We start from the raw sequence: 27,467 nt of genomic DNA on the forward strand, positions 1-27,467 counted from the left end.
ATGTGAAGGAACCTAAGAGGCTTCCCACAGTGAACCCAGAACCTCACATCAGCATTTCACCTAGATCTGGGTTCATTCATTCATTCATCCATTCCTTCAATGAGTATTTCTCAACTGCATAAATATGTGTGGGTTTTTATATTTTCTATCCTCCCTTCGTGTCCCTCTAAAAACTTGAAGACAATTAGACTAAGTTAATCGAGGGCCACGACTATATCTTTTTTTGCCCATGAAATCTCAGTGCCAAGTAGAGCCCTAGGCACACAGTAGGAATAGGTATTCAGGAAATACCTGTTGAGTGAATGGATGAATGAAATGTTTCTGAATGTTGGAGAAAAGCATTGCCTAAACATAAACTACCCCATGGTATGCTGTTACCATAGGGTCTTGTTTAAGGCTTTGGGCATCAATGGAGTGTGTTTTCAGTAATGTGTGGGTAATGGTAACTATCTTCCAACAAACAGTACTGGTGACCTAGATGTCTGTGGCATTTGGATATTTAAGTACAAAGTTCCTCGCATAGTTATTTTGGGAATCCCCAGTGGCTATGGCTTGGAGATACCCCTGGAGTCACCCAGACATGCATCTTTAGCTGAGTTGACACAGGGACCCATCAGTACAAGCCCAGGGGGTCTGACTTTGTAGTGTATTGAGAAGGAAATTAAAATTCCAGATTAAAAATTCCAGTAATTGCCTCTACTTGTTTTCTTATTTGGAGAAATGCTGGCATTTACATTACCCTGTTATCCGTCCTTTAGCCTTGCCTGATACAATCATTTTGGTGAGTTTTAATACAATCATTAAAATTTCTAATTCCCAAATAAGAGTAAATTTAAAGTAAGTTCCGTCATCAGGCACTTCCTCGCTTGGGCAGCCTGTTCACTGAATCACACTAGGAAGGAATATTCTATAGTAATAAACACACTGACTCTTACAAGTCATACCTTCACAGAATTTCTTCTCATATGGAATTCCATCTTTTGGATCAACACCCTTTAAAAGAGAGATGATGAAATTAACTGTTTGTTTTTTATATTCATGAGACACATACAATGAATTTTTCCCAAATGGCTTTAAAAGGGTAAAGGCTAATCAGTAGGTAAACACTTGAAAGTCTTGTGAATCCCTAATTCAACATAGTAACACTCCATGCTAGTGAGGTGGACTTGAAAGGAACTGGAGGAGGAATAAGGAGAGATCCAGAAACTAGGCTGTGTCTTTCAGAGGGTGCAGGGCAGGGCTGGGGTGCTGGGAGAGATGCCCAGGTTGGAACTCTCACTCGTGGGAGCACTGAGGACCATGACATAAGGTCCTGACGTCTCCAGTATGTAAGGATTGATGTTTTAGAGCAGTAGTTCGCTACCCAGGGGTGATTTTGCCTTCCACACCCAGTCCAGGGACATTGGCAATGTCTGGAGACATTTTGGTTGTCACGACTGGGAGGAAGGGGTGCTAGTGGCATCTAGTGGGTAGATACCAGAGATGGTGCTAAACATCCTAAATTTACAAGAAACCTCCCCACCTACAGTGACAAATATCTGACTCAAAATGTCAGTGGTGCTGAGTTTCAGAAGCCTGGAAATGATGTTGGGCTTGTGAGCGAGACTAAGTTACTCCAGTTGAGGGAACTTCTTACTACCTAAAGCTAAGGCCATTCATTAGCTGAGTAAGACAGCTCCCTGGAGTCTGGACAGAGTTAAGGGAAAGCTTGAAAATCTTGTTTTTGTTGTTAAATTGTAGTCTGGAGAGCACTGAGGTGTTGTTAATGATAATAATAGGTATTAATAATATAATAGCACATAAATACTTATTAATAAATATAAGGAAACTAGGGTCACTATGAGTCGGAATCGACTCGATGGCACTGGGTTTTAATAGTAATAATAAGATAATAATAATAATAGATATTAATAGTACTCTAAGACAAAGTGCTTGACAGAGTCAAGTTGGAAACACTGCATTCACTCTCCTGGTCTTGGGGGCTCCCAAAGCAAAACAGGAGAAAAACAAACCCATTGCCGTTGAGTCAATTCCGACTCATAGCGACCCTATAGGGCAGAGGAGAACTGCCCCACAGGGTTTCCAAGGAGTGGCTGGTGGATTCGAACTGCCGGTTTTTGGTTAGCAGCCATAGCTCTTACTGCACCACCATGGCTCCATTTTCTTCACAAAGACCTCTCAAATCACATAAGCTTAAGACTCCACAAAACTTGGCTCTATCACTTTTGCTGTCCACAGGTAAGTGTTTGGTAGGCTTTTCTCCTTCCTTCCTTTTCTCTACCTGGATGCTGCAAATCTGCTATTCATAGGGAACTTGGCACCAGGAGTAGAGCCTTGTGGTGCAAGTTAGTAGGATGGGTACAGGGTGATTTTCTCTCTGCCTGTCTAGGCTTATGAAATAGAAAAATGGCTGCAATAAGATGGTGACAGCAGGTGGTTTGCTCCAACAGTTGTTTGCCTTGCGGTAAAAGTTTGCTAACACCACTCCTCAATTTATTTCACTCCGTTCAAAACAGAATAAAGGAATTAGACATGGGTGACCTTAAGCAAGGTTTAAAGGGGCATCAAACTCTCATGACATCATTGATACTCTTCATGTGTACTCGCTTGAAAACAGCAGAAAAGAGCTGCTTGAGGCTGACATTTTCTTCCTTAGGTCTGACTAAAGGCAATAGGCAATGGGCTTTCGGAGAGAGTGGAAGAGAACAGGCTTACATCTGAATTTAGTTGCTTACCCAAATGCCATTACAGTTTGAGTCCTGATGTACATCCCAGTTGTCTGACCTAAGAAGAAAACATTGACATTGGTCTTTGGCACCTATTTGTTACTCAATGAATGTTAGTTTCATAAGTAAATGAATGAATGAATGAATCCATGAATAAATGGGTGCTACATGAAGTGTCACTGAGAGCCAATGGCGTCCTTTCACTGTGCATCATGGCATACAGAAGCCTTCACTTACCCTCTATGATATCAATCTTGGTTTTGGATATTTGCTGGGAACCCTGGACCAAATCCAGTCTTCTCCACGATCGACTACTTTCATGAACTGTATTGTTGTGGAATAGTGCTGATGAACATAACAAACAATCTGCAGTCTATTTTATTTAAATAGATGAAGCTGTTAAATCTGTGCTTCTAAAATACCTGAACATCTGGTTAATTTAACGCTTTGGCACTGTAGTCACAGCCTAGGTGAAGGTTGGCATATCCACTTTTTGAAGCCAGAGATGTGACTGGCTGAACACCAGCCAGGATTAAAATGTGACATGCTCTCCCTTCACGGAGCCATCTCCTCATTCCGGGTGGGGGAGGCCACTATTTCTGGGCCCAGTCCTGCATGTAGAACTAGTGCATGAGGCTGGATAAATGTCCGCCATAATCTGTTTGCCTTGCTTGTTTCACCCACTAGACTATGCCTCACAGAGGAGGCATGGCTCTGTGTTGGGTAGCACCCAAAGTGATGCAGATGGTCTGACCAATAGGCTGTACGTGATGAGCATTTCCTGGACAAGTGAATGGATGAATGCGGCTCTTTTTTCACTGCGCTTTACTTCATTCGAGACATACAGGTTCCCTCTCTCTGTAAATGGGAATACTTTCACCTGGAGGAAGAAATTATACCTCCTGTCATCTTTTTAGAAGATATTTTCAAATTCAGAGAGCCGGCGGATTAAGTTACCTTCTGCCCGGGTACGCCGTCTTGTCGCGGTCGTTGCAATCTCTCCCTCGCCAGTGGTAGCCCCGCAGTGACTGAAAGTGAAGACATACACGGGGGAGCTCAGGTCAGCTTTAATGTATCCACAATGAAGGGTCATCACAGCTGCCAGCATGTTATTGACATCGGTGGTTTTTAATTGAAATACAGTCAAGGAACACTAAAGATCACTAAGAAAATGAAGATTAATATGGTAGGGCAGGCTGTCTGAGGGGAAATGTAGCATAATGCCAGGGCCTAATAACAGGAGGTAGTGTGTGTGTATATTTGCATGTGTGTGTGTATTTGTGTGAGGTTGGGCGTGTGCCTGTATGTGGGTGCATGTGTGTAAATGTGCACGTGTGGACATGTGTACCCACATGCACATATACACGTGTTGCACACATGAACGCATGTGCGCACAGCTGTTTGTGTGCATATGTGTGTGTCTATGTGCACCTCCACAGACAACAGGACTACCAGCTCCCTGAAATTCCACCATTACTTGTCAATCCTGTCAGGCTCCGAAACAATTGGCTTATTTGGTCAAATGATTAATCATTTTATTGGCTGATTTATAAATCCCCAGTCAAAGTGGTCAAGTATATGAATTTACAGTATCTGTTTGAGCTGACTGATTTGAAAGAAGCAAGAATCAAGATAGTCAAACAATGTTTTCAGTTCCTCCATTTGCAAGTAGAATATGTGAGAGAACTCAAACTTTTCGGATTTTGTGACATGTTACTTGCATCGATGGAGAACACACTGACATTCTAATTGCTCTAAATCACACAGATGAACACACTTTTAAAAAGTCAGTTAAAGTAGGTTTAAGAATTCCCAAAATAATTCATAAGATCCTTCAAGATAACTGTAGTCCCCATGGAGAATCCCAGCTGGGAATGGTGTCAGGAAATAAAACAGTCCTGAGATTCTCCTTGATGGTCCCTGTATTACTAAAATGCCAGAAAGTCCTTAAATATCATAAAATGGTGTATTGTTCATACACCATTGTTAATACAGTCAAATGAAATTCAATCTTATTAAAGGAAATAAATTTGTAGGAAGCTAGGCAATATTTAGTGAACAACTGTTTATTTTTAACAATACTTACTGAGAAAACACTGTATTTGTCTGAGTCTGCATCTTTGAATGGCACAGAATTTTTTAGAGCTCTAAAAAAAAGATAGTAAGCAAAACACTTGGTGAGCTAAGAAAAAGAAAGAAAAAAAGAAACCATGTCTGTGAAAACCAATGGATACATTTTCAGAAACAGCTGTTTTGAGTTGATGTGACAGAGGCCCATTCTAAAGTGAAATAAAGGGTCTGCTTGGTTTGTAAGAGCTGCAGCCAAGCCTTGCCAATCCCTGCTCTTCATCCTGGGGAGCTGTTTTCCCTCTGACTTGGTCCATATGGGGAGGTGACATAATTGTATTGAAGTTTTAGAGGCCACGGAATATTGAAGTTGGGATCCCCAGGAAATCAGGAGACTGTATGTTTTGTTCAGTCAATGAACTCATACTGCAAGTTGAAATTTGAACAGCTTTATACACTCTGTTATGGAAATCTTTTCTTAAAATTTTACTATTTTGAAGCACATATTCTGAAAATTATGACAAATGGGGAAAAGATTGAAGTTGTCAAGGATTTAATTTTACTTGGATCCACAATCAACACCCATGGAAGCAGCAGTCAAAAAATCAAATGATGTATTGCATTGGGCAAATCTGTTGCAAAAGACCTCTTTCAAGGGTTGAAAAGCAAAGATGTCACTTTGAGGGCTAAAGTGCACCTGACCTAAGTCATGGTATTTTCAATCGCCTCAAGTGCCTGCGAAAGCTGCCCAATGAGCAAGGAAGACCAAAGAAGAATTGATGCCTTTGAATTATGGTGTTGGCAAAGAGTACTGAATATACCACGGACTGCCAGAAGAACAAACAAATTTGTCTTGGAAGAAGTACTGTCAGAACGCTCTTTAGAAGTGAGGATGGCGAGGCTTTGTCTCATGTGCTTTGAGCATGTTATCAGGAGGAACCAGTCTCTTGTGAAGGACATCATGCTTAGTAAAGTAGAGGGTCAGTGAAGAAAAGGAAGACCTTCTATGAGATGGATTGAATCCGGTGGATGCAACAATGGACTCAAACATAACAACAGTTGCGAGGATGGCGCAGGACTGGACAGTGTTTCGTTCTGTATTGCATAGGGTTGCTATGAGTTGGAACTCACTCAATAGCACCTAACAACAACATTTCTGAGAATCTTGACTTGTCATTAGCTAGCAATCTTCACACCTATTCATGAGCCTGGGAATCCAAGGATCCTGATGTGATGACCAAGCAAATTCTCATCTATGATTGTTAATTTTATGCCATCAACTTGGCTAGGCTACGGTTCCCAGTTTTTTGACTAAACACTAGTCTAGTTGCTGTCATGGAGTAGTTATATGTGATTAAATCAAACGGCCTTGGGAAGTGCAGTTTGCTTTTTGTAATGTAATTACCTTATATCTACCTAATGTAATTCAATCTTCCATAATGTAATCTAGTATAATATAATCATCATCCATAATGTAATCTAATATAATGTAATATAATCATCTTCCATAGTGCAATGTAATGTAATCAATCACTTGAGCTCGTATCAGTGTAGGGTGTATCCTAAACCTAAATTGCTTCTGAGTCCAAAATAGACACAGGCATACACACACACATTTTACTAAATGGTCTTTTAAATCAAGAGCTTCTCCACAGTTCTGAGTGCCTTAGGCAAATGAGTATAGCCAGAGCCAGTGTGGAGCCTAACGGGCAGCAAGGAGCCCACCTTAGGAACATGGGATGGTGGACATACCAAAAGTCCAGGTTATAGACCTCTTTGGAAAAACACTAAAGGGGACTGACTGTGCAAGTTATATTAGCTTCCTATGGTAGTCTCCTATATTCTGTTCTGTAATTTGGGGGCTGCAAACTTTGCAAAACACACTTACTAGATTCCAGCCAGAATTCTCATTGGAAGCAAGGATGGCAAGCCTTTGTCTCTCACACACTTTGGACATGTTATCAGGAGGGACCAGTCCCTGGAGAAGGACATCATGCTTGGTAAAGTAGAGGATCAGTGAAAAACAGGAAGATCCTCAATGAGATGGATTGACACAGTGGCTGCAACAATGGGCTCAAGCATAGCAACAGTTGTGAGGGTGGTGCGGGACCGGGCAGTGTTTCTTTGTGTTGTACATAGATAGGTTTGTCATGAGTTGGAACTGACTTGATAGCACCTAACAACAACGATAGATTCCAAAGGACAAGATATCATTTAACAGAAATTGTGATGTTAAAGGTCCCTGGGTGGTACAGTTTTTGCTTGACTATAACCTAAACATTGGTGATTGGAACCCACACAATGGCACCATGGAAGATAGGCCTGGAGATCACCTTGCATAAAGATTACACCCAAGAAAACGTTATGGAGTGGTTCTACCCTGTAACACAGGGAGTCACCATAAGTCAGAATTGACTTGATGTCAATGGATTCTTTTTTTTTTTTTTTTTAATTTGCATGACTTTTAAGAGAAGTTTTTGGAAAAGAGTTTGAAGATGCCATGTCCCATGAGAGTAGGCAGTGTTCTCTGATGTATGTATTTGACCTCTTGGTCAACTAGTTTATTTTTCTGGCTGAGAAAAGGAAGATGGGGTGGGGGAAGGGAAGAACAGGGAGAGAGATGGCATGGACTGAAACAGTCATATTTTCAGTCTAGGATAATGGTGCTGGGAGAAAGTCTCATTTTAGTATGTCAAAGCTATCCCCACCCACCTTTGCAATCTTGGGACTAAGAGTTTGTCCTTGAAGGAACAAAAATTATCTCTAAAACTTGACAGTTATTTCATTGAATTAAACTTCTTCCACTTATTTTAAAGGCTGAAACCAACTGACCGAAGCCATAAATTCTAGACATGAGAGGGAAGATTGATCATCCAAAGTAGCATAAATTACAACTTTATGAAGTCCACTATCCCTTACTCACCGCCCCCAAATCCAAACAGCTCTGAAAACCAAGAGTTTTTCTTCCCCCTAGTTTTGCAGAAAATTAAATTGGTGGCAATACTTGACCGGAGCTGATGTAGGGCAATTTGTAAGCTATATCCTGCTTCTTGTGAAAATCTACACATTTCACTCCTGAAATATAAATGTGTTTGATTGGGAGGTGCTGGGCCCAAGCCCTGCTGGAAGTGTTAGGTGGGTTATGGCATACACATTTATGTTATCTTCCGAAGATCCGAAAAATTCTGAATTCCAAATCACATTTGGCTCCAGTGTTTCGGATAAATCATTGTTGACTTTTACTAAAATTACTTCTGCAGAATTGTGTCTGATACCTTGTATAGCCTTAGCAGCGTTTGATTTTATGCTGAAATATTCATTCATCTATTCATTTATTCTCCAGGCATTTTCAGAGTGTCTGCTCTCTGCCAAGCATCATGTTAGATACTAGGGAAGAAGATAGGATACCTTCCTTGGGCTTGAGGAGTTTAATAATGAGTGGGAAAAATGATGCATCAACAGATAACCACAGTACCATGGGTTGTGCACCAAAAGGGAAAATATTTCTATGTCTGTATGGGGGGAGTTGAACTTAAAATGAAATCTAAAGGATGAGAAAGAATTTTCAAGACAAAGAATTGGGTGAAGGGCATCCTAAAGCCAAAACAAACAAACCTGTTACTGTTGAGTAGATACCGACTCACAGTGACCCTATAGGGCAGAGTAGGGAATCCTACTAGGAAAGAAAAGTCCGTAGGAATCCCCATAACATAGGCCTGGGTTATGAAATTATACTCTCTGGGTTTGAATTCCAAGTTGGCTATCTACTAGCTCTGTGACCTAAGGAAAATAATTTTATCTTTCTGTGCCTCAGTTTTCTCATTTGAAAAATGGGGTCAATATCAGTACGTACTTCCTAGGGCTGTTGGAAAGACTAAATGAATTCATACATGTAAAGTATGAAGAGCTGTGCCAAGCATAAAAAAAAAAAATATAGAGTACTAAAAAATAAACATTAGCTTTTATTGTTATCGGAGTCCCTGGGCGGTGCAAATGTTTAAGGTTCTTGGCTACCAACTGAAAGGTTGGTGGTTCAAGTTCGCCCGGAGGTATCTCAGAACAAAAGTCTGGTGATCTACTTCCAAAAAATCAGCCATCGAGAACCTTATGGAACCCATTTCTACTTTAACACACATGGGACTGCCATGAGTCAGACTTGACTTGGTGGCAGCTGGTTATTATTGTTATTATGTGCAGTGAGAACAATTATCCCAAGTGTGGTTCCTAGAACTGGGTGACAGGAGTCAGGTATCTACTTTGATCACATTTTCAGATGTTAGTTTCTGGATACATCCAAAATTTATTCTATGGACCCTCTTTAGACTTTCAAATCTCCAGCTCACAACATTCTATGTGATTATCATGCAGGCTGTTGCAACTAATCAACATTTCACTGCCACCTCTGTATTACTGACTGTTGCCAGATGTCAGGCGAGGAGGCTTGATCCAGTGAGTAATTGTAATTGAAGCTAAGTGTTATTAATTACACAATATTGAGCTGTTCACGTTCAATTCCCCTGAAATTATTTCATAAAACTGGGGCATTACAATAAAAGAAAACTAGATGAGGATAAAGCGTCCATGTAGCTCTGCCTCACATTGGAGGCCCGGGCAGCACTTGAGGGCTGGGAACAGGCTTGTTGCTTTTGCACATGGATGTGTTTAAACCTCTCTGTAAGAGGCTACGAGAACAGAGAACACCATGGAAGGATAGACCCCAATGTGATGACATGGCTCACCTTGGTGGTGGCATGGACAACATGAGTGGAGGGAGGAAGGCATGGGGAAGGAAGGCAGGCAAAAAAGGAGAAAATAATGGTGAAGTAAAAGCACAAATAACATGTGATAGTTTGACAGTCTGCCACCACTGTCTGTGTGTCAGTGTGTCAGGCTGATAGTTTGAGTGTTGCTATGGTGCCAGAAGCTACGCCACTGGTATTTCAGATACCAGTAGGGTCATCTATGGTGGACACGTTTCAGGGGGGCATCCAGACTACGTCTAGGAAGAAAAGCCTGGTGATCTTCTGAAAATTTGCCAATGAAAACCATGTGGGTCACAACAGAATATTGTCTGATATAGTGCTAGAAGATGAGTCTCCTAGATTAGAACCCCATCCCAAGGCACTCAAAATACACAGTGGCCTCAACAATGGACTCGAGTATGCCAACAACTGTAATGATTGTGCAGGACTGGGCAATGTTTCATTCAGTTATACATGGAGTTGCCATGAGTCAGAGCTGAATTGATGGCAACTAACAACAACATGAGAGTCTGTATGTGTTTATGTGAAATAATATCTGTATGGGTTTTTGTATGTAGAAATTAAATAAAAAGAACAGCTTATTAAAAGAGTGGACCCTTATGATTCACCATTGTTACAATAAAACATACACTGTATAGACACTGTGAATTCTGATCAAAACCAAACCAAACCCAACAAAAAAAAAAGCTCGATTGCTCTATTGTAGTAGCCTGGTATCTTATACTTTCTTTTTTCCTACTTATGGAGTGTCTTTTCTTCACCAAGTTCTTACTAATGCTAAGCACTGTGGTAGGTGCCAGGGATAAAACACTCACTAAGGAGTGGTGTCCCTTCTCTCCAGGAGCTCAGTGGGAGACAGACAGGGCACAGCGATTGCCGAATGGGGTGATGAGGAGCAGGAGCAGGTGATCTGGAAGGACGGAGGAGGCCTAGCCAAGCACCTGAAGTTAGTCTGGGACACTTCCCAGGAGTGGGGACACCTCAAATGAATTTTGATGGTGTTAAACCAAATGAGATGGGTGGCAGGGAGAGGGACAGAAGAGAAGGCATTCCTCATAGAGGACATTTTATCATAAGATTATGTAATAAAAACCCAGGGTCTTGTCTCTACCACTGGCTGGCTGTGTGCTATCGGGTCAGGCATCTAATGTGCTAGTACCTACTTGCTCATCTCAAAAGTGGAACTAAGGGTTGAGGGGCGGTCAGTGTAGTGGCTATGAGCCTGGCCTTTGGAACTGGTGGCCAGGTTCAAATGCCGAATTTACCCATTATTTCCTCTGTGTCCTTGGGAAAATTACATTACCTCTTTAGAAAGGGGATAATAATGGTGCCTGTCTTATAAGGTTGTAAAGCTAAAGCAATTAAATAATAATAATAAAAAAAAGTTCTAATTATCATTTTTGTTACTGAGTCACAGGTTGTTTTGAAGAATAGATGAGACCGCATTTGAACGTGCTTTATAAATCATGAAGCACTGAAAATGTGATCTGACACAAATTATACTCAAAGCACAATGATTTTTAGAAAGAAGAACAACACACTGCTGCTGCTTTTTTGTGAAAGACTAATTTCCATTTTAAATTGGGCCAGGAAAATTACTGGCCACAGGTGCTCTTGAATTCAATTTTTCAAAAGTGGTTAGTTGGAGGGTTGTGACTTGGGGTCTTTTGGTTTTTTTGGCCCATGACTGACACAGCAAATGCAATGATGCTTCCAGCAAAAAGGTGAAGGGTGGCCACTGTGCCTTCACAGGGGACAGGGTCTCAATTCAGTGGGAGCTAGGCATGACAGAATAGGGGCTGGAGAGCTGGCTGCACTTCAGCCTCCCAGCACCTTCTTCCTGTGTGATGTTTCCACTCCACTCCCCAAGTCCTGATGTACTTTGGTGCCCATCTCCACTCATAAAAAAGGGGCGTTGCTTCTGGAACCCAGGCTAGCACTTCGCGTAGTTGGCTTGCAGGGCCTGATGCAAGCAAATGAACCAGGAAAAGCTTTATTACTGCCCATACAGGCTCTGAATGTGTGTCAGAATCATAGCCTCCTCCTTCTCCCCACAGATATTTGCCAAACAGACTAGAGAAGCTCAATGGATTCAAGCTCCCATGACGCTCATGAGATGAAGGACTGTGTAACTTGGGGAAGGCATCTCTCAGTCCAGATGTGCAGCCTGATTCCCACCTCTGAGCTTTCTCCTGTCTAACCCCCACCATGAGAGTCAGGCTGGACTAGAGTGGGCTGAAGTAATAGGAACTGCCTGCGGGAGTGCAAGAGTGGAATACACAGGGCCAGCACAGCTGGTGTGGCCTAAGTGTATGTCTCACAGCTAAAGAGCATTACTTTGAGTCATTGAAGCATCCCCTGTACATGTGGCATCCATTGTTTGGCCTTTGAATGAGAATGTTAATGCTGGAGAGAGTCTAGACAATTAGAAGTCCAGGCTGGAGCCCAACAGCCTAAGAACATTCTGGAAAACATGCTGTTCTTGCACTAGGTCTGGGCTGAGGAATCTACATTTTAAGAACTTCCCAGAAGATTCTAATATGTGGCCAGAATTTAGTCAACATCTTCATTTTAGATATGGAGAAACTGAGGCTCAGAGGCATTAAGTGGCTCAAGTTCTTAAAGACTGCTCGGGAGACAGCATTTCAGAGAGGTCAAAAATATGGATGTTCCCAAAGAACATGTGAAGTCAAAGAGACCTGGGGGTGTATCTTGGGTCCTTGGTGGCATTAGGTAAGTTACTTCTCTAAGAATCAGTTTCTGTCTTTGTGAAATGGAAAAAATAATCCCTACCTCACAGAGTTGTGAGAATTAAATGAGGCAATGAATGGAAAGGTTGGCATCTTGCACATAGTACAGCCTCAATATTTTACCTGGTTGCAGTAGCAACAGCAATCACATTAGTAGTTCAGTGGAAAATATGGACTCCCTGGGTGGTGCAAACAGTTGAGTGCTCAGTTACTAACTGAAAGGTTGGCAGTTCAAATCCACCCAGATATACTTTAGAAGAAAGTCCTGGTGACCTGCTTCAGAAAGATCGGCCATTGGAGCCCCTGTGGAGAGCGGTTCTACTCTGAAACAGATTAGGTCACTGTTAGTCAGAATTGACTAGATGGCAACTAGTTTGTTTTTGTTTTTGTTTTCCAGTGGAAGGTGGAACCGAAGCTATTTTGCCTCTTAATCCCTCTCAGGACACTGTTTCATCTCTCACAGTTTTGAACAGTGATTGTTTTCACATTTAGCAGAGCCACAGGCTCAATATGGAGCTGGAATATGGGATTTTAAACTGAGACAGAAGGGCTGGGAATTCTGGACAGTGTCTCTGTATTGGAAGCTCTGCTCATGTATGCCTGACCAGATATTCCAGGTAATAGGTTGGGCTCTGTGAAAAGATGGTCCCTTCCAGCCTCATGAGTGCCTTGCACCAAAGTTGATCAGAGAGACTGTGCCACGATCAGTTTCTGACCTTGTCTGTATCTTAAATGAAAAGGAAGGGCTGTTTCCAGTTTGGCTCAAAGGAGTGCCCAGAGCCTGCTAAGGGCGTTTCATGGCATTCTACATTCTAGCCTGGGACAGAAATCAAACTTTGAGATTCAAATATATTGGTATTCAATATATTTCCAAAAAGATTTGCTCAGATAATTTGTTTTCTAGTTTCTGTACAAATTATGTTTTGAGCGAGAAACACTTTTTCCTTTAGGAAGATGCCTTTTAAACTTGAAGGTCATGCTAGTCATTAGAAAACAGTAATCACCAAAGATATTATCACATTCTTGACTTAGGAAGGTAGAATAGCATACATACGATTTAATTTCCTGACAAATCTTGGCCAAAAATGGAAGCGAACAAATATCGGAATTACTTTGAGGATATTTCTGGAGAGAAGGGGAGAGAAAAAAGAAAAAAGAGTTGATTAATTCAAAGAATGGTCCCCCAACTTCCAGGGGTCCTTTCTCTTCTGTTGGCACCATAGTCTAGATTTCTGGGCCTTGGGCCTCCAGATTCTGGCCCCATTTTATTTATCTAAATTTACCTCTGGTTCCTGTCTCCATATTCAATATTCATTCCACCTGCCTTTATTCCTGCTGGTTCCTCAGCCTGGAACTTTCCTCCCCCTGCCCCTTCTTCTTCACCCAGGCAGCTATTCCCACCTTCAAGGCCACCCTTGCTCTCCATCTCTTCCCAAATGGGTCTGGTCCACCGTGGTCCATTCTACTTTCAAATGCATCGAAAAGGGTTTGAAAATAAATAATAGTTTCAAGTAAAACAATTCCATCCTATTATGAAGTAAAATGACTAAAGGAAGAGACATATCCAGGACTTGGGAAGAAGGAAGGCTGCTTCCCCAGGGGAAGGGAAAAGATGTTCCAACAAATTCCTCAAGCTTAAGGAGCAAAGGGATTTTAGACAGTGGTTTCCCTAAAACTGTAGATATTTGATAAAAATTTTGGTTTTTTACTTAATGGTGCTTTTAGGAAGATTGTGATTTCCATGATACTTTCCTCAAATAAATGAAAAAGAAGACAACAGGGTAGGAAAAGTTAGGAACCAGCACCTATCAATGGAAGGAAAGATACAATCCATACCTGCCAGCCAAAAGAGTTACTATGAAGTAAATTATAGGTGTTGGCAATGATTTGACCCTGGCAAAGAAGACTCGGCAACCTTTTCAGAATATAAGCAAGGTATTTAAGGATCTTGGTGACTGATGTTTGTTCAGCTTACTAGCATTAGAGGAACAATCCTGAATAGCTCCCACATCTATATTTCAAGGCATGGAGACAGAGGAGGACATCCTCACAGGGCTTACAGTCTACTGGGGGGGGGTCTAGGTGGGCATCTCCAATCTGAGGATATCTGATGATGTCTGCAGTGGTCCAGACACTTGCAAGTCTCTCTGTATCCAGAGGAGGATGCAGGTGATGACCCAGGAGCGAACCAGGACAGATGAAAGAGAAAGATGCTCTGAGGCTTTGTTCCTTGAAGTGCAGCCCATGGACTTGTTAGAAATGCACATTCTCGGGTCTCACCCCAGATTTACTGAATCAAAAACTCTGGAGCCCCTGCTAAGGTTTGAGAGCCATTGTCTATGTCCTAGCCACTCAAAGTGCAACCTATAGACAAGGAGCATGGATGCCTCCTGGGAGCTTGTTAGAAATGCAAAGTCTCAGGCCTCACCCCAGACCTACTAAATCAGAATCTGCATTTTAAAAGATCCCCAGGTTGTTTGGAGAAGCATGGCTCCCGGCAGAGGGAGTGCTCCTGAAGCTGTGGAGGTGTGAGGTGTGTCGTCTTAGGGGACCGCCACTTTGTCCTGGCTGTGGCTAGGGAAACACGGGAACGCAGTGAACCCTGGAAGGAAGGAGCCATTACAACTACACGCACTACATGTTATCCTGAGGATGGTGGGCACCCAGGGTTTCTAACCTCAGCACAATTGACATTTGTTGTTTGATAGCTCTTTGTTGGAAACACTGGTGGCGTAGTGGTTAAGCGCTATGGCTCCTAACCAGGAGGACGGCAGTTCGAATCCACCAGGTGCTCCTTGGAAACTCTATGGGGCAGTTCTACTTTGTCCTATAGGGTCGCTATGAGTTGGAATCAACTTGACAGCAGTGGGTAACTCTTTGTTAGGAGTCTCTGGGTGGTGCAAATGTTTAAGCACTTGACTACTATCTTGGTTATCTAGTGTTGCTATAACGGAAATACCACAAGTTGATGGCTTTAACAAAGAAAAGTTTATTTCCTCATAGTAAAGTAGGCTAAAAGCCCAAATTCAGGGCGCCAGCTCAGGGGAAGGCTTTCTCTCTCTGTCAGCCTTCTCATCAATCTTCCCCTGGATTAGGAGCTTCTCCATGCAGGGAGCCCAGGTCCAAAGGATGTGCTCATCTCCCGGCACTGCTTTCTTGGTGGTATGAGGTTTCTCCTATCTGTTCCCTTCCCTTTCCTCTTTATCTCTTGAGAGATAAGAAGTTGTGCAGGCCACACCCCAGGGAAACTACCTTTACATTGCATCAGGGATGTGAACTGGTAAGGTTATTACATTCTTACCCTAATCCTCTTTAATTTAAAATTATAATCACAAAATGGACAACAACCACACAATACTGGGAATCATGGTCTAACCAAGTTGACACATATTTTTGGGGGACACAATTCAATCCATGACGACTACTATACAAAAGGCTGGTGTTTTGAACTCACTCAGAGGCGCCTTGGAAGAAAGCCCTGACGATCTGCTTCTGAAAGGTCATGGCCTTGAAAACCCTATGGAGTGCAGTTCTGCTAAGCACACACGGGGCCGCCATGAGTCAGAATCGGCTTGACGGCGATTATTTTTTTTTAAGACTTTGTTGTGGGGGCTCCCCCGTGTACTGTCGGATGCTGAGCGGCATCCCTGACGTCTACCCACTAGATGTCTGTAGCACGGAAATGTCTCCATTGCTAAATTTCCCCTGGGGGACAAAATCCGCACTAGTTGAGAATCACTATGGCAAACAGGGTGAATGGTAAAAAGGAGGGGTGTTGAGAAGTTGATTCCAGAGACTTGGTGACTGATTGAGACCTGGGACTCTAGACACCTCATAAAACAAACACCAGCACAAAATTATACCACGCCATTGGTAATAGTTGGAAGTATAGACACATTCTGAGACCTAGAGTCAGAAATCAGGTTGCATTTGAAGGTTTAGGCTACTTTTAAAAAATATTTACTTTAGTCTGAAGGCCTTGGTATAATTAACCTAATAGCAAAGTCAATTTTACCACTGATGATGACCAATACATTAAAAAAAAAAAAAAGATATGGACAGCCTTATAGTTACTATACAAGAGGTCCAACGGAATAAAATTTTATGATTGCACAGCTATTCGCTGTCAAAATTCAGCCTGAAGGCTGCAGCTGTCTTTGATAGTCATTGTGCAGTAACTGGGGCAAGGAGATGGGCAATGGATGATGCAGCTTGCCCAGGGACTCCCTCTCCACTTCCAAACTCCTGTTTAGAGTGAGGTTTCGATGATCTGATCTTCTCACCATGCAATACAGGAGAAGCCATCCTCTTCTAACCATTTCCTTGCAAAAGAGAACAGAAGTGAAGACAGCAACATTGCAGAAGTCTTTCCTTGTCTGTTTGCCAGCCCCTTTCTTTCAATTTGAACTTTGCTAGACAGAGCCAAAATGTGGGCTGTTATTAACTCAGCAATAGATTTAAAATATTGCATCTGGCTACATCTAATCCATCTCATACGAAAGTCTCAAATCTGACTGTCTCTGGGGACAGCAGTCAGGTAGTATCTTCAGTTTGCAATCTATTTACCATCTCTGAGTCTCTTCACACACCGGCATGTTAAATGAATACAGAACAAAAAACAGGACTTGAATAAAGGAAAATGGCGTGAGTGGGCTAAATGGAAGGTTAATGGGGAGGGTAACTGCTCTTCTGTACGCAGCTAACCTGAAGCTGAATTTCTGCATGGTGAAGTACTAACCATATATTAGTATTAAAAACACGCAAACAGTCAGTTGCTGTCATGTCGACTCTGACTCACGGTGACTCCAAGGGTTTCAGAGTAAAACTGCGCTCCATAGAGTTTTCAATGACTAATTTTTTGGGAGCAGATCACCAGGCCTTTCTTCCAAGGTACCTTTGGGTGGACTTAAACCTCCAGCTTTCTGTTAGCAGCTGAGCATGTTAACCGTTTGCACCACTCGGGGACTCTGTGTTAGTATTACATGGATTTAATTGGCCTGGGGTTGGGCCTGAACATGAGCAATTTTTAAAGATTCCCTAGATGACTCTATTGAGCAGGCAGGTTTGAGATTAGGGCTGTCATGTACAGCTGCACAGGCTGTGCACTGAATAATTCCAATATCCACGTAGCCTATGATATGAATGGTGCTCCCTAAAAGTTTAGCACTTAGGAGGCCTGGTTGTAAGCTATTAACAGTGGAAAGGGTGTGAAACTTGGAAATAGCTAGATCTGAATCTGACAGATTTCTCACTGACTAGCTGTGGAAATGGGCAAATAAATTACTTAACCTCAGTGCTCTCTTCTGTAAGATTGAGTTGATACAAAATACTGCATCTTCATTGTAGGAGTTTTTGTGAAAATTAAATAAGATGATGCCATAACTAAGGTACTCTAAACCTGTAGATGCTCAGTGCTCTGCTAAACCAAACCCAAACCCACTGCCGTTGAGTCGATTCCTACTCATAGCGACCCTATGGGACAGAGAAGAACTGCCCCATAGAGTTTCCAAGGAGTGCCTAGTGGATCCGAGCTGCCGACCTTTTGGTTAGCAGCCATAGCACTTAACCACTATGCCACCAGGGTTTCCAGCGCTCTGCTAGACCCATTAAAAGTCTTTGTGAAAAGACTTTTACAGCCTCATTGAAACCCAGCTCTTTTTTTGAACATTTGATTCTCTTTGATGATGTGTAACTTTCTCCAGTCTGGATTCTCCAAGTCTGATAACCTGTATTGAAATAATACACAACCTAGTATGTGCTTCTTGTAGTCTGGGCGGTGTAAACAGATAACATGTTAGTTTGAGTCCACCCAGAGGCACCTCGGAAGAAAGGCCTGGTGATCTACTTCAGAAAAGAAAAGCAGCCATTGAAAACCCTATGGAGCATAGTTCTGCTGAGACACACATGGGGTTGCCATGAGTTGAAGTCCACTTGATGGCAACTGGACAAAAAGTGTGTTTCTTTTTGAGTTCTGGCTGGGTTTGTAGTTCCCTCAGCCATCACAATGAAATTAATTGCAATCAGTATTCTCTGGGTATTTTTCAGTGATACTTATTTGCATTTTCTGATTATTTTTCCCTTGATAGCTTTAATCTGGAAAGTAAATAAATTGGGGGAGTTTTTTTTTTAAAACTTTAAAAAAAAAATTGTACTTTAGATGAAGGTTTACAGAACAAATTAGCTTCTCATTGAAGAGTTAGTACACATACTGTTTTATCACATTGGTTACCAACCCACATGTCGACACTCTCCCTTCTTGACCTTGGGTTCTGTATTACCAGCCTTCCTGTCCCCTTCTGCCTCCAAGTCCTTGACCGTGAGCTGGTGTGCCCCTGTAGTTTCATTTCATTTTATGGGCCTGTCTAATCTTTGGCTGAAGGGTGAACCTCAGAACTGATTCCATTGCTGAGCTTAAAGTTGTCTGGGAGCTATACTCTCAGGGTTTCTCCAGTCTCTGCCAGGCCAGTAAGTTTGGTCTTTTTTTGTGAGTTAGAATTTTGTTCTACATTTTTATCCAGCTCTGTCCGGAACCCTCTATTGTGATCCCTGTCAGAGCAGTTGGTGGTGGTAGCCGGGCACCGTCTAGTTGTACTGGACTCAGTCTGGTGGAGGCTGTGGTAGTTGTGGTCCATCAGTTCTTTGGACTAATCTTTCCCTTGTGTCTTTAGTTTTCTTCATTCTCCCTTGCTCCCAATGGGGTTAGACCAGTGGAGCGTCTTGGATGGCTACTCACAGGCTTTTAAGACCAAATTGAGGGAGATTTTTGAGGAGTTTTTTATTGTTGAATTGTTGGGTAATTTTTTTTGGAGGAGGGTGGGCTTCTCTTAAGGAATTATTGGAACCCTGCCACATGAATTAAGCTTGTAATGCTGGTGACAGAAATAAAAAATTGTAAAATCCTAATTAGCTTTTGAGTTAATGCGAAGGCAGTTCGTGATAGCAAAGTAAACAATGCCCCAAGAATGGGTTTTTAGACCCACGCTGAGGAGAATAAAAGAAGAATTGTGTTGTTTTCCATTTCTACTCAGAGCTCCGAAGGCGGTGGTTAAAGGTTTCAAATGGCATTTCTGTTTCTTGTTCAACGACTTAAGTAGGTTAGCTCAACTGGCTCCTGTTGGCTGTTAATTATTCACTGAATCAGATACTGATTGGCGATGCAGACATTGTGATCGATTGGTCGTTTAGAAATGCCTAGCGTGTTGCCATTCAACTTGTATTGTCTTATAGATCAAAACCTCTATGTCCCCCATGCGTCAGGTCACCAGATAAAATATTGCACTGGACATACGTGTATGAAAAAATTATTCATTGTTTATTTGAAATTCAAATTTAACCGGGCATCTTACATTTTTATTTGCTACATTGAACAACCCTAGCAATGAAAGATTTTTCTCCCCTCTATTTCCATGTTTCTAAAGCACTACTACTGTACACGCATTGCATCAGAATGAGCATGAGCTGGGCCAGCAGACAGAAGCCAGGGACAAGGTTTATGCCCTCTCAGCTCTGCCCAATGCTTCCTGCCTGGCAGATCTTTAGCGTCCATCGAGGATGATGCTGCTCTTTAAAGGTCTACTTTTCTGATTCCTTTTCAAGTGGGGCTGATTTATAGTAGAACCTAAGTAAATACTTGATTCTGTGATCATTTATTTGAAGGAACCCACGTGCCACAGTGGTTAAGTGCTCGGCTACCAGCCTAAAGGCTGGCTGTTTGAACCCACCACTGCTTTGCAGGAGAAAGATAGAGCAGCCTGCTTCTGTAAAGGTTCACAGCTTTGGAAATCCTATGGGACAGTTCTATTCTGTCCTATAGGGTCTCAGTGAGTTGGTGTTGGCTTGACAGCAGTGGGTTTTGTTTGGTTTTAAATATTGTATGTGTTGAATAAAATTATCATTACAGATAGGACAAAGGAGATGAGAAGAAGAATAATGGTGGTTTTGTTTCCTTTTTTAATTTTGCTGAAAATATGTATAACAAAACATACGCAACACAACAATTTCTACATGTACAATTCAGTGACTTTGATTCCGTTCTTCGTGTTGTGCAACCCTTCTTGCTCTCCTCTTCCAAATCTTTCCAATCAATGGTGATGTCTTAACAAACATTTACTGAGCACCTGGTGAGTCCCAGGTATGATACCAGGTGCTTTGCACATGTTCTCTCTATTGATCCTCACATCAGTGCAGTGAGCAAGGCACTATCGTTGTTCCCTTTATACAGAAGAGAAAGCCGAGGCTCGTGGAGGTCGAGCACCTTGCTTCAGGTCACATTTCTAGGAAACGGAGGAGCAAAAGAATGTGGTCTCCTCTAAAATGGTTTCCTGGAGAGCAGTGGTTCTCCACTGGGGGTGATTTCGTTGCATTGGGGCATTTGGCAGCACCAGGAGACAGTTTTGGTTGTTACTACTGGGAACGGAGTGGGTGGTGCTACCGGCATCTAATGGGTAGAGACAAGGGATGCTGCTAAACACCCTACAAATGCACAGAAGAGCCCCTACTTCAAAGAATTATCCAGCCCCAAATGTCGATAGTGCCGAGGTAGAGAAACCCTGCTATAGAGAGAAGGCAGGAGAAAAAGGGGGAGGGAGCTCACATTACTCTTTCAATCCGAATGCAACTAAGGGGTGTTGTAGGCTTCCACTGGGCCTGGCCCTTGGCCTTTGGAGTGTAAGGACAGGGCCAGCAAGAGGTGAGCAGCCCAAGGAAGAGGCTGGCATTCCACCTGCTGATTGCTTACCAGAGTCTGGGATTTCTCGATAATGTGTCTTGCCTTCTTTAGTGTAAATTTCCACGCCACCTGCCAAAACAGAGTTAGACAATATTACAACTTGCATCCCATCTTTTCTTTCTATGTCTATTCTAATATTAGGATTTTAAAAGTCCTTAAGTTTGCAATCGACTCAATGGCAATAGGTTAAGTTTGCAATAAAGACATTTTTTAAATAAATTTGTGATAAAATAACTCACAAGAAGGCAATTCCATGTTAATAACTACCTTTACTAAAGGCTTTACTCTCTGTCAGACGCTGTGCTAAGTGCTTTATAAACATTATTCTATTTAATCTCCACAACAGCCTTGAGGGTATAACCATTTGACAGATGAAAAAATTAAGATGCAGGAAAGCTAAAACACTGGCCCCAAATCATATAGCTAGTGTCTGGCAAAGATGCAATTTGAACTTCTGCCTTTCTAACTGCTATGCTACACAGATCTCCTTAAGCAACTTGTACTTTTGTCTGAAAGTTGTCATCAGCAGGAAACTGTTAACAGCCCCCTTCGGTGTCTCATGCTGCAGCAGCAGGTCATAGACGGAGCTGAGGAACAGTTGATGGCTGCCATTTGTGCTCACACTCCATCTCTCATTCACCACCTCTTCTCCTGGTTAAATGTCCCCTGTTCTCCTTCCACCATTTCTAGAGCATCTAAGTGCATCTGCCAAGTTCTAACACTGCAAGTATAAAAAGTTAGCTAATGATTATCAGTAACTATCGTTATGAAATAGGGGCAGTGGTAGTTCAGTGGTAGAATTCTTGCTTTCCGTGTAGGAGACCTGGGTTCAATTCCTGGCCAGCACATCTTATGTGCAACTACCACCCCTCTGTCAGTGGAGGCTTGCATGTTGCTGTGTTGCGGAACAGGTTTCAGCAGAGCTCCCAGACTAAGAGAGAATAAGAAGAAAGACCTGGCCATCTACTTTCAAAAATCAGCCAGCGAAAACCCTATGGATCATATGGTCTGATTCACAACCAATCATGGGGATGGCACAGGACCAGGCAGCATTTCTTTTCATTGTGCATGGGCTTGCCATGAGACGGGAGCTGACATGACGGCAACTAATAACATCAACAACATAGCTAGGACGCTCCAAGGACCACTGTGTTCGTACGTTTGTAGGAGGGATTGGAGGAAGGTGATCCTAGAGGTGCGCAAACCTTTTTTCCTCCACTCAGTGCACATGTACAGTAAATTCTCATTATTTGATGTTGTTATGTTCTTTATGTATTTGTTGCAAATAATTAATTATATCCAGTAGCTCTTAAAGTAAAACACTAGCCAAGAAAGGTTTAACATTTTCCTGACCTTGGAAAATGGGATACGAAATTTCTTTGGCTTTCCACCTCACAACAATGCTGTCCACTGCAATTTTTTTTATTGATCATCATCTCATGAATCCATAAATTTCTCCACTCTTCCAGAGCTTCATCACACTCTACAGTTACTGCTTTAGCACTTTCCAGAGTGGTCTCATATACAGATTAATGAATTTCCTTTTCCTTTTTCTGGATGTACCGTATTGATTCATTTACGTTGAACTCATGGCCAATAGCACTGTAACTCATGCCTGAATGAAGCTATCTAACATACATATTTTCTCTGTAAGGCATATCACAGCCATCTTGCTCATAGGGTCACTAGACAATACCAGCACTATACTTGAGTACTAGTGAAATCACCAAGAGAAAGTACGAAAATGTGGTCCTAAGTAGGTTGCAAAAAGGACACTTTTTTACTGTGTAAGAGTTGTAACAAGAAGGCAGAGTGTCACCTTGTTCAACCTCAGCAGGAAATGTGCACATCTGGCAACTTAAATTTTTCACCATTCTGTGCATGTCTGCAGATGACCATGAAAGTGTAGTGACTATTGATTTTGGAGTCATAAATACATTTTAGTGAGTAGATGACTTCACAAATATGGAATATGTGAATAACGAGAATCAACTATAACTGCTACCATTCTCATCTGTAAAGAGCTTAACATTTAGTGGGAAAATAAAAAAGGTATACATGTGAGTTTATTAAAATAAAAAATGTGAAGAATATGTCCCCATTAACTCATTGTCATCAAGTTGATTCCAACTCACAGTGGCTCTATAGGACAGAGTAGAACTGCCCCATAGGGTTTCCAAAGAGCAGCTGGTGGATTTGAACTGCCAACCTTTTGATTGGCAGCCAACCGCTCAACCCTGTGCCACCAGGGCTCCATAAAGAATATAGAGAAAAGGAAATCTCTACTGGGAAAAACAGGAGAGAGAAAATAGAAGAGGCTTCGGGAGGAAGAAACTCTTGTGCTGACCTTTGAAAGAATTAAGATTTCAACAGTTAGAAGTGGGTGGAAGGGAAAGAATATCTTAGGCAGAAGGGACATCAGAAGTAAGGGTTTGGAGATGCAACAGTTGGGCAACAATGAAGTGAACAATTCAGACCTTCTGGCTACATGAAGGGAAGCAGAGGAGAGAAGCCTGGGAAAGCAGGTGATGGTTAAAGAGTGGAAGGACTTGAATGTCATCATGATAGAAGTTTGGTCTTTATTCCAAAGGTAGCTGTTGGCTGTGGAGTTTTTGAGCAAGAGTGTGTTACGTTTGGTAACGAAAGTTACGAAAATTAAAACTGAAAAAAGACCAAACGCCGCACTCTCCCATAGTTACTAATTCAACATGCACTCATAACAATATAAAAAAGAGAATAAAGTCCTGCTCTTTTTTTTTTTTGTTTTGTTTTCCACAGAAGAAAATGGATGTAAGGACTCAAAGACATTTGAAAAAGTTAATTTGTTTGTCTTAATAACAAATGCAGGGGGAAAATTTCAAGCAATGTAAAAAATGAAGATAATTCCCTTCCTGGTAATCTTTTCATTGCTGGCAATTTTATGTCAAGTCTGTTTCTAAAGCATGAGGATGACTTTTCCATCTTCTTAAAAATTAAAACTTCAGAATGGAGAGTGCTATTCTAACGAGTGGTTGGAGAAGAAGTTTGGAAACGGATTGTGAGCTGGATATAAAGCTCTCTGGTTGGAAGCCAAAACAGTGCTTACGACTCAGCTAAAGCAATCATTTGAAGGCCTAAGCAGATTCTCTATGAGCAGTGAAGGGCTTGGTTCTGGAAGCATTCATTTGATCCTGCAATTTGTTACGGTCAAATCTTTTCAAATTCGTATTACTTTCTCCCTTGGGTTGTCATGTTTCTTTATTCCAGCTTCAAATCCTATCCAGAGTCTAATTATATAGTATCTTCACAAGAAACCCACCATTACAGGTTCATAGAGATATAAGCCCTCAGCCATGGATATCTATACTGGAATTTTTTTACTTAAGAACTTGGAAAATGGCCCAGGACAGCATGACATGTGCCTTAGCAGTGTGCAAAAGGGGAGAGGGCAACCCTTTCCTTGATCATCAGGATACACAGTAGCATACACCCCTGGCGGCTCGCTAAAACATTTTTGTCTGGAATGGTTTAAGTGTTCATCCAAAGTAGAGCAAGCCTGAAGTCTTCAGATAAGAGGAGATGCTTGGTGACTACTGACTGCTTTCATTCTCCAGGGCAATAGTAGTTCTCAACCCTGGACTCCGAGTAGTTTGGATGATGGAAGATCAAGGGCCAAGCGCTATCATTGCTATCAGTTTCTTGGTCAAAGGTGTGCCCTGGTAGGGATTGTACCCTGTCAAGCATTAGCCAGATGGGAGCTCAAGCAAAAGGGAGATAGTGGCCTAATAACGTTAGGAGTTTGGTTCTGGGTGAAACTTCCATCTTCCATGGAGACCCTTTAAATATTTATTCCTAAATCATGGTCTCCATTGTTATTCCCCATTTAAAGTGAACTGGGACTTGAGAGTGTTTAGAGGTTTAAATCCTGGCTTTTTCAGGATTGTGGCCTTCAACCAGTTACTTAAGCACCTTGAGCCTCAGATTCCCTGTCTGTAAAATGGGGATGATAATAGCATGGTGTGAGAATTGAACAAGATAGTACTTATAGAGTTCTTAGAAGACTGCCTAACATATAGTAAGCTTGAGATTAGTGTTAACTATAATCACTATGGTTATTTCAGGCTATGTTACCAATACACAGTTAGAAAGATTACAATAATTTTAACATCAGCTTATACAAATGTATGCGATTTTTCAATGATCCTGAAACTCACTTTGAGAAGAAAGTATTATTTTTACCACTTTACAAATGAGAAAACTGAGGCACAGAGAAGTGGCATAATTTAATCAGGCGGGTCTGCTTGCAGAACAAAGACTGGTTCTCAAGTCTCTGGACTACAGCATGTTTCCCACCATTGCCCCATTGCTTTCTAAGAATGACTGAAATTTTAATACAACCAAGAAAATATGACCTATGAGGTTTCACCAAGGCTTAGGGAATGGCACATGGAACTCAAGTGGAATGTGGGTGGTTTAATGCAAAAAATTAGATAGGGGAGAAGAATGTCTCTGTATTCAAGAAGCCATGCACTTGTGTGGAGAATTATGTAACCAAGGACACAAACATGATAGCCAGCATATAATTGGTAATGTAAGGAGAAAAAAATAGTCATTCATTTACAGCCATTTCCTTGTGCAATCCTTCTTTCCACTCATTCCTTTCACAAACACTTATTGAATGTCTATGTTGTGTCATGAAGTGTATGTTGGTGAGATGAAAGAGAATGAGACGTGAACTTTCCTATCAAGGGTTTTATAAGCTGGGAGGGAAAACTGACAGCAACATGTGTTTAGAATATGACGTGGAAAATGTTAAGTAGGTGTGTGAGCACAGGGCACTCTCAGAACACTTACTAACATTCAGGAAGGAAACTGAATCAAGGTGTGCGTCGGGGTGGGGGTGGTAGAAAGGGGCCCAGGAAGCTTCCTAGAGGAGGAGGCATCTATATAGATACCTGAAGGACAGGATGAGCAGGAGCTAGAATGCAAAAAGGGGGTGAGTATTGGTAGTAGAAGCTGTGATGTGCCACTCAGGCCTCCCTTCAGGAATTTATCCCCACTGCTGGGGAGACACGGGGCAGCTGTCAGCCCACTGTGGCTGAGTAGAGCTGCCCTGCCCACATTTATACTCACCTTCCTGGAGCCACCCACATTCAATGACTGGTTAATGTTGGGGGATAATGACCTGGCCCACTGTCCTCAACTGGAACAACTCTGAAGGTTCATCACAGACCAACTTCTCCCTCTATCCAATCCTGCTTCCTTTCCTTCCCCCACGGGTGCTGATCCCTTGGGCACGTCACAGTAAATTCTTGCATGCTAATCTCTGACTTGATTTTGCTTCCCAGAGAACACAACCTAGAACAGTCAGTAGAGAGGTTTTCCTGCAGATGGAGCAGCGTGTGCGAAGCCAGCAGAGCCCTGTGTGTTCAGGCACCTGTGAGGGCTTTGGTAGGGCTGGAGCCAACAATGTGGGGGATGGAAATAAACCAGGCTGTGTGGAGAAGTACCAAGGATGAGAACATGAAGAGCCTTGTTTCATGTAAGAACTTTGAACTTCCTCCTTAAAGCAGTAGAATGGGCTCGGAAATTCTTGTCATTGGACATGTTTTAACCTTGGTTGGGTGGACCAGAGCTGAATTCATTGACTAGAGGGATGGAATCCAGCATCGGATGGGACATGTGACTAAGTTACCTTGATTTTTTCTGACTCTAAGAGCCTATGGTTTGATGTTATTTACGACAAGACTGTAGCTGTGATGTATTACTAAAGCAATAAATACAACAGCAACAGAAGCTATCATTTACTTGGTGCAGTGGTTAAGAGCTATGGCTGCTAACCAAAAGGTCAGCAGTTTGAATTCACCAGCTGCTCCTTGGAAACCCTACAGGGCAGTTCTACTTTGTCCTGTAGGGTCACTATGAGTCGGAATCAACTTGAAGACAGTAGTTTGCTTATTTATTTATTTATTTATTTTGTTTACATGGAACTAAGTGCTTTCCAAAATTATTTCATTTAATCCTTGCCACAACCCTATTTATTACATTAGTTACTATTATCTCTATTTTATAGATTAGGTAAACTGAGGCTTAGACTGGACAGATAATTTGTTCAAAGTCACAGAGCCAAAAAGTGGCACAGATAAGATTCAGTTTAGACCTGCTTAGCACAAAACTAATGCTTGTAACCCTGATTGGGAGATGTTAATAGGTGTGCTAGAAAAAAAATTTTTTTTAATTAAAAAATATGGGAAATGATGAACTAAATCCCTCTCTGCAAGAACCACAATGTAGAGTAGCATATTCATGACTTTAGCCATTCTGTGGTAAAGAATACCATTTAGATGGTCATTTCTAAAACATTAGAACGCTTCAGCGACAGTACATGCCATTATGTTGACTGCCATACGGAAACGTATAAACGTAGTGTGCGGAAGATGCTTGGGAGCTCAAA

At 41.9% G+C, this 27,467-nt stretch overlaps 1 protein-coding gene across 2 annotated transcripts in view; it reads right to left on the reverse strand.

The window, feature by feature from the left end:
• AOAH (acyloxyacyl hydrolase) overlaps positions 1-27,467 on the reverse strand; it is a 257,138-nt gene that overhangs the window by 137,465 nt on the left and 92,206 nt on the right. For both annotated transcript variants that reach the window (XM_049893390.1, XM_049893392.1), the window contains 6 exons: positions 21,044-21,103; positions 13,361-13,431; positions 4,813-4,873; positions 3,684-3,754; positions 2,736-2,784; positions 945-993 (listed from right to left, as the gene is read on the reverse strand). In XM_049893390.1, the coding sequence (XP_049749347.1) occupies positions 945-993; positions 2,736-2,784; positions 3,684-3,754; positions 4,813-4,873; positions 13,361-13,431; positions 21,044-21,103 (361 nt within the window). The remainder of the gene's footprint in view (positions 1-944; positions 994-2,735; positions 2,785-3,683; positions 3,755-4,812; positions 4,874-13,360; positions 13,432-21,043; positions 21,104-27,467) is intronic.

This window comes from Elephas maximus, chromosome 8, assembly GCF_024166365.1.
Source record: "Elephas maximus indicus isolate mEleMax1 chromosome 8, mEleMax1 primary haplotype, whole genome shotgun sequence".
In the NCBI taxonomy this organism is placed as follows: domain Eukaryota; kingdom Metazoa; phylum Chordata; class Mammalia; order Proboscidea; family Elephantidae; genus Elephas; species Elephas maximus.